The sequence below is a fragment of the Hypomesus nipponensis genome, chromosome 10, assembly GCF_054491055.1.
Source record: "Hypomesus nipponensis isolate SF chromosome 10, ASM5449105v1, whole genome shotgun sequence".
Lineage (NCBI taxonomy): Eukaryota > Metazoa > Chordata > Actinopteri > Osmeriformes > Osmeridae > Hypomesus > Hypomesus nipponensis.
In genome coordinates, this window is record NC_140370.1 from 13,302,066 (window position 1) to 13,310,627 (window position 8,562).

Below are 8,562 nucleotides of genomic sequence, written 5' to 3' on the forward strand. Positions count from 1 at the left end.
AGAGCTTCATGACACATTCTCAAACATAGTTTCTTACTCAAAGAAACCCTTGAGGAATCAATGCATCATTTACATTATTTATATATCAAACACCATCTCTCATCATCACATGTGCTTTGGGAAACTGTTCTGCTTTCTGGTACACTGTTTCTAATTTTAATATATTATAGAGGCAATGGTTGTTTTGCCTTTATTGATTCAAAATCTCCTTAATACATTGTTGAACAGTTGTTCAGACTAACACTAGTCAGCCTCTCGCAAACACTTTTGAACACAATACAAACAATTAAAATCCTTTACGTCAGTTCAAAATTGTCCATCATTTATCACACACAATAGATTTTGCCTTTTGTAAACAACATTTTATGTAAGTCTGAATAGAGACCTTTGAAGTACTGTTATGTAATGTATTGTATCTTCACCTACCTACTTGTGCAGGGGACATAGACTACAAAAGAAATTAGGCAACATTTACATTACATTTAGTCATTTAGCAGACGCTCTTATCCAGAGCGACTTACAGTAAGTACAGGGAAATTCCCCACAAGGTAAGTAGGGTGAAGTGCCTTGCCCAAGGACACAACGTCATTTTGCATGGCCAGTAATCGAACCGACAACCTTCTGATTACTAGCCCGATTCCAACCTCTCAGCCACTTGACTCCCATTTATTTGGGATAGTAAAAAACACATTTCTGTTTATTGGGGTTTGGTATTCTTAATACAACAGAACAAAAGTGCAACTGTTTAACACCTGGTATTGAAACTTAATGTGGTAGTCTTGCTTAAATCATCAAAACCCACATGTTGTTCTCAAGCCTCCAAGGTATCCTTCCTGATCCATATACTAATGATGTGAATGCGGAGGCAAATTGCTCATCTTCATTTTGGGCTAAAAGGGCTATGACACACACAGTATTTTATTTCAGGCCGGGTAATTAGATACTATTTTTGTTGGTGTGGGGCTGTAAAGATTTAGATTTTCTAAAAGATTGATTTAGGGAAAAAACATTTTCTCTGGATGTTCCATTCACACATCTTTAACTTCATCTTTCATTCACACTTTTTATTTTACAGTGTGTATCTGATTATAATTATTATTTTTGAATGGCATTAAGTAAAAGTCAGCAATCCTTATGAACAGCTACCACTACTGGGATTGAGCGTTTCTATGGTGACTGTTACCATATTTGATTTTGTAGGTCTGTCAGACATAACACTGAGGTCACATATTGTGACGACAGCTATCAAGTATAGCATAATAATTGTATAGTGGAGTAAATGCTGTCATGCAATCACTCTCTCTTCTCCCTTAGAAAAGGTAAATGAACTCTTACCATCTCTAGGCCTATCATTATGCTCCATGTAGGACATTGCATTGAACATAACTCTTCTAGTAGTCAAAACAAAGGGAACTATCATTCAAAACAAAACTGAAGCCAGCCCTTTGGAGCAAATATTATGAATGCATTTTACAGTATATAACTTATATTCATAATACAATGTCCAGACAATCTGGCAATCTGGCAAGAAGGCAATCTGGTTCCGTAACTGCAGACTACAGTATGTGCAGGTCTGCATCCATACACATACAGATGGCAAGCCACTGTGCCATAGATACTTGACATACTATAGTAAATACAGTTCTGGCAAAGTTCCAGACAGGAACATCAGGCTGTTTTCTGTGGGTCCAACTTGGACGTTCTACCCCCAGAGGACCCTCTAACATTGGACATCCTTGTTACTAAACCCTGCCATGCCGGACGGTGTTTGGAAGTTCAAGCAGCCCCCCTGCATCCAAATGTCAAACAGTGTCAGGGGAACGATACCAGAGGCTCCGTGCAGTGATATAAGAATACAAATGTGTGTGTTTTCAGCTTGGGATGACCTTCGAAGCAGAACTGATGAGCAGTGTCGTGACTGACTCCCCTGCATGTTAATGGAGGTGAGCATCTTCTTGTACTGGGTGTAAATGGACAGAAAATATACTGCGTCCAGCAGTATACAGTAGATGAAATGTAGGCTATTTGTTATAGCCTACTTTTGAGAAGCATGTTTTCTGCATTTGTCTCAAGTATCACAATTTACTCCTCCTATCGCCCTGGAACTGCTTGCATTTGAAGTCCACTTCACAAAATTTTTATTGTCACCAAAGTTAATTGCCTGATAGCTGAGTATGACAGTGTTTGGATGGAGTGGCATACTCAAAAACATCAGTATAAAATGTAGGCCAACTATAAGTCTTAGCAAAATAGCAGATAAAGAGCACCACAATATCTTCAATAAATTTTGAACAAAGTGAAAAAATGAATATTTGTGCGTGTGTGGCGTAGACTGAAAACTCGAGATGGGGAGCTATGTTGCTATGGAGACCTGATATCAGCTATTTATGCCAGAATCCGGCAAGCAGAAACCCACGTGTGCCTGTGGCTCGTTATAAAGCCAGAGCAATCTGGTCGCTGGAGAGAGTACGTTTAGAAAGTCCTTCAACAACTAAGCTATACGTGCACATCACTGCTCCCAACAGAAACGGGCCTGAACTTCTACAAGCTATTAAGGTTAAGCAGAGGAATTAAAGGTCATTACGCTTGACGAACTACAAAGCGCAACTTTCCGCCCAGGATCTATGAAATAAACCGTTTTTACTGATCCATTACCTCTATAATCTTGAATACACGCTATTGCTTTATGCACCAGTTTGTTTAAACGTAAGAAAACACATTTGTAGGCTCTCTCTCCTGAAAGCTTTAGAGGAACCGCACGCTCCGCTATGTTCGCATCCCATGAATGGAATTCTACGGAGCTGTGGCTGAACAACTCATCGGAGCTCAACAGCTCTCGAAAGGATTCGGCGGCAGCGGAGGACGAGGAAGGGGAGGAACATCCGTTCCTAACGGACGCTTGGCTTGTCCCTCTCTTCTTCTCGCTCATCATGCTTGTGGGTCTGGTAGGAAACTCCTTGGTCATCCATGTCATCTCAAAACACAGGCAGATGAGGACCGCCACCAACTTCTATATAGGTGAGCAGGGAGAAGATCCAGCTATAGCTGCAACGTTGGCTGAGCGGGTCCACTCGCACAACGTTGATTTCACGTTCAATAATTACTTGTTACCTATTTTCAATTTAAAAATTAACAGAGAAAACTGCAATGTAAGCTATATCTTGGACATGTTGAAATATTTTTCACAAATATTGTGTCCGTTTGAAACTGTGAAACTGAAACTTATGGAAATTAATCATTTGATACCAGGTTCTGTATCACGGTCTCATACTCCTAAATTCATATTGGTTGACATTTGCATTTGAAATACAGTTGTGAAGTTGTAACACACAACATTGATGCATGTCCTTTGTGTGTATGTGGGTGTGTGCATGTGTGTATGTACGTGAGTTAGTTTGTGTTTTTTTTGTGTGTGAGTTGTTGTTGACAATGGGCTTGCATGTTTCCAAAGTGGAATTAATATTTTGTCTGGAGGCTGTTATAAGGGAGCCTGTTTAATATTCCAAATATTGTTGTTTCCAACCGCCACCTGGGAGCTGTCCATGTCCATGTGTGCAATATTTTTCCACTTCTGACTAATCACTGTACATAGATGAATATAACCATAGGCCTTTGCATCACATTATAAATGACCAGATCCAGCTTCTGCACAGATTGAATATGCTGCAATCAGTGAGTTCTGAAAGCACACATATCAGAAAATAATTTATCGAATCAGACATGAGTTATCCTGTGATAGATCAGAATTTGATCAAAATATTGATATTGTTGATTCATTTTTTTTAAAGATACAAATCTAACATCCGCACTTTGAATTCAGCTTGACAGTAGCCTACTTGGACATTTGACATGATTATTATATATTTGATTATTCTGGTTTCCAAAACCACGTAATGCCATCCCATCACAGAATGTAACATTTTTGACCGTCCTCCCTCCTCTCCCAGCAAACCTTGCAGCCACTGACATCATCTTCTTGGTATGCTGTGTTCCCTTCACTGCCACACTCTACCCTCTGCCTGGATGGATCTTTGGGGAATTCATGTGCAAATTTGTTGCCTTCCTTCAACAGGTAACACATCAAAGAAAGCAAACGCTAAAGTGACAAGATATGGTTACTCCAATTTAGCCTGCAGAGTGTCCCCTGGGTCCTAGTTTCAGAAGAGATTAGATTCGTATTTTATTCGGATAATAAGTGATTATCTCGCTGCAATGTCACTCAGGTGATAGATTTCTCATTTGCGTGACTATTGCCTGTTACCTATTGCATTATCAAAATAACCAATTTGAGTTTTGGTGACTGATGTCACTGATTTTTCATAGGTAGTTAATGTAATGGGGGTTTCATTTGTATTCAGCACACATCTATATTCACTGTGCATCCTCAGCGTAATGGAAGATGAGCTGGGGTAGCTTAATGGAAGATGAGCTGGGGTTTGAAATGAAAGGCATAGCTCAAATGCAGTAGGTTGGGAGGGCCTCTGCTTGGTAGGAGAGGTACAGGCTACATTAAGTTGCGATTCATGTTGTATTGTAATTGTAACCTGTCATGTTGAACTCAAATATGTATGTAATTATCTAAAGTCTAGGTCTATCAAAAACATTTACAAACTAAAAAAGATTATGAGGCTCCCAACAATTTGACTGTGCTGTGACAATGCTGTGACGATGGCTAGGATGTCTTGGTTACAAGCTCCAATCTAACATATAGAATGGTCTCTGTAGTTAGAATGGGATCAGAATTTTCAATCAGATCTCAATGAAAAACGTCTTTCTTACCCTGTCTCTTCTCCGAAAGACCGATGACTCCACTTCACAATTGATATCCACCCATGAAGTGGGTTGGTTTGAAATGTGTCTCATTCTCACCCATACAGGTGTATATCATCAGTAAGGTCAATTTAACCACCTCAAGTGGGGTTCATTCGACTGTGCCTGTGGAAATTTAGTTACCTTGTCGATAAAATGAATCAACAAGTTTAGGGAAGCAGTAATACAGTATCTTCGTCATCCAATCCCTTGTAGTAGCCACAGAAAATACTTTTTCCGTCACTTTTTGTCACAGATTCCAGTTCCATTTCTTGATCAGCATGCATCAAACTACATAAACTCTTTCATGCCTCACATCTTGAATATTCAAATTCAATTTGAATTTTTTTACTGAATTATACAGCCAGTTGGCTGCCTAGACAGATTCCAAATAATTATGCATTACAGTCCACTTAATTAGTGCTGCAAAGCAGATTGCGCTCCTCTCCACTCTCTGTTTAGAGAGGGTTGAGGACTCTGGCAACACACATCCACACCTTTTCCACTCCAACACAAGAGCACTGGTGCTATTAATGAATTGAAATTCATTATAGTACTCATTTTTGCGGGTTGGATTAAGTGTGACAAGCTTCCTTACATAATTGACATGTTTAAATGTAAGGCCAATTCAGTTTCTCTAGGGTGATGGTTATCAATGGTTGGTTGTTTTGTAGGTGACGGTCCAGGCCACCTGTATCACACTGACAGCTATGAGCGGTGACCGTTGCTATGTCACTGTCTACCCCTTAAAATCTCTCCGCCACCGCACGCCTCGGGTTGCCATGATAGTCAGCATCTGCATTTGGATCGGTGAGTAACACAGAGGGTGGGCAGTTCTGATTCGGATCTGACTGTTCTCTACGATAGCAGTAAACCAACCAATATAAACTACATGTAGACACTTTTGCTGAGCACATTGAGAAGGCGAATGTAAACTGGATCACACTTTATTTTAAGGTATCCTATGGACAGTTTCTTTATGATAATTAACCTACTGCACATAATCTTTACTGACCCCCTTAAATGAAGTGTCATCACAAAATATGATCCATTACAGAGCTCTATGTGTCTAACCCTATCCTGTCATATCTCTTTCCTTCCTCCTCCAGGTTCCTTCCTCCTCTCCATCCCTATTTTCCTGTACCAGAGGATCGAAGAGGGATACTGGTATGGTCCCAGGCATTACTGCATGGAACGCTTTCCCTCCAAGGCCCACGAGAGGGCCTTCATTCTCTACCAGTTCATAGCTGCCTACCTCCTGCCTGTCCTCACCATCTCCCTCTGTTACACTCTCATGCTGAAGAGGGTGGGGCAGCCTGCTGTTGAGCCGGTGGACAACAACTACCAGGTCAGGGCTTTGTGAACACAACACAACATTTTCAGCACCAGTGCATGTCCATAATGAATACACAATGGTGTTCTTGGGCGATGTCTTTGGTGGATGTTCTAGGTAGTGCACTTATGATCATTGTCACACCTAACAGTTTTGATAGAAGATGGTCGACTGAAAGATAGATGAAACCAACCTAATCTGAATGACTCTCCCTACGTCACAGGTCAACCTGCTGTCAGAGAGGACCATCTCCATAAGAAGCAAAATCTCCAAGATGGTGGTGGTCATAGTCCTCCTCTTCACCATCTGCTGGGGTCCCATCCAGCTCTTTGTGCTTTTCCAGTCTTTCTACCCTGACTACCAGCCCAACTACGCCACCTACAAGATCAAGACGTGGGCCAACTGCATGTCTTACGCCAACTCCTCTGTCAACCCTTTTGTTTATGGCTTCATGGGCGGCAGCTTCAGGAAGTCCTTCAGGAAGACCTTCCCTTTTCTCTTCAAGCACAAGGTGAGGGACAGCAGCGTGACATCGCGGACTGCCAACGCCGAGATCAAGTTTGTGGCCGCGGAGGAAGGCAACGTCAACAACAACAGTGATGAGAAATGACTACAGAAAGTAATAACAACATGAATGACTACAGGAAGTAAAAACAACATGAATGACTACAGGAATGAACTACAGGAACTATGATATAGAGAAGCATCATTTACTGTGTGTTGACTGTTCTTCATGAAACAGACCATTCATTGACATCATATTCACTATTACATTAAACTTGGGACCGTTTGAGATAATTGAATGTAATAATTGAAATACTTGAAATCACAGATTATGCAGTTACAGAATGATTCGATTGACAATCTATATGACCTTGTAATAACTCAAATATGAAATAACAAGCTCTTTAAAGCCATTCGTTACCAATGAAAAAACAAACAGATCGATGCATGCTCACTGAATGGAGAGATGGATGACTGTAGAAATGCTGTCACATGCAGACTCAGATGCCAGGGCCGTTGAGGACTGCCTGATGTGTAAGAACCTGCAGTAGCAGCGAAGTGGCTAATGAGGCATGGGCTGTATTTACTCTCTTATTATGTTCCACCATCACGCCTCCCCAACATACAACACAGAGCACAGGTGTTAGGTCAGGCAGCCAACCACACCCTCTTGGGAATGCAAGAAACCAAGATTCTTACGGCATTGCCATACCTGACTCAGTGCCCTTCTTTTTCCTGAAAAAGAACCCACCTAGGATTAAGTTATTCAAACTGTGACCGCCCACGTGTTGCCAGCCTTTTGTCTCTATTTCAATTGCATATCGGAAAATCTGTGCTGTTGAAACGGAATTTAATTAAACCACATTCTTCATTCAGCTTTGTTTGAAGATGAGATACAGAGTAGGTCTTTTTGATTTCACAGAAGGATTTAACATAGTATCGAAGGTCAATTAAAACATCGTACATTGACGGGTTGTGAAAATTAATATCCTGAAAGACCTGCCTTTCAGCACCTACTTTATGTAAAATAGTCAACTGTGTTTCACACAGATTTAACTCTCTTGAACATTTGCTATGACCAGACAGCCTGGATGTAGTCAGATCTGTCTCAATGGCCAGTAACTCCAAAGTTCAATACAGTCATTTCAGAGGATTCTGATGATGCTTGATGGTGTTAACGTGTCTGTTCTTACACCACTTATCTGTTTTAAATTGTGTGTTGACCTTTCTGTCTGTGTACTAGATGGATAGATCGTTTTTATTGTCATTCAACATTACAGACCGTGTGCACATATGAACAACATTTTGTTCATACATTACTGTAAAACGATAGCATATAACAACAAAAATCCCATTCAAACAGCGGCATATAAATACAGTTGTTGCATATCACAGACCAGTTCACATGAGGCTCACTGTAAGGCATTGAGATGTTGTGATTAGGGGTTGTTTTTCCTTCCTGCTGCAGTCTTAGTTTCAGATCAGGAAATGTAGACACCAGACACCAGTAAATACAGTAAACAATATGAATCCAGTAGTTTACAATTGTGTATATTAGAATAATGTATTCATAAACACATTTGTCTGTGGTTGTGTCGTTGTTGCTAATAACAATAAATGAATGGATTTCTAACTTGGAAGTCACCTTGTCATTTTATAACATTTTTTATTTATTTATGTGGATGTTAATGGATAAGGATGTTATTGGATTTGTGTGGGCTGTATTGTTGAGGTCAAGTACAGGTTGTGGAAGTAGAAGCAGTCAATACCATGGTAACCGCAGGCACCTGCAATACAAAGTTAATCCCAAAGAATAAAATGCCCATTGTTATTCTTGGGTTTACATCAGCCACAATCAACCTGGCAGCATGCGCCCAGATCAGCTTCATATTACAGTACAGTAACTAAGAAACGAG

General features: G+C 40.4%; 1 protein-coding gene across 1 annotated transcript; it reads left to right on the forward strand.

Moving 5' to 3' along the window:
• Positions 1-2,768: 2,768 nt before the first annotated feature.
• kiss1ra (KISS1 receptor a) lies at positions 2,769-8,257 on the forward strand. Its single transcript, XM_084707053.1, has 5 exons — positions 2,769-3,018; positions 3,948-4,072; positions 5,484-5,619; positions 5,919-6,157; positions 6,366-8,257. The coding sequence occupies exons 1-5, from the start codon at positions 2,769-2,771 to the stop codon at positions 6,750-6,752; spliced, it is 1,137 nt and encodes a 378-aa protein (XP_084563179.1). The 3' UTR covers positions 6,753-8,257.
• The last annotated feature ends 305 nt before the right edge of the window (positions 8,258-8,562 follow it).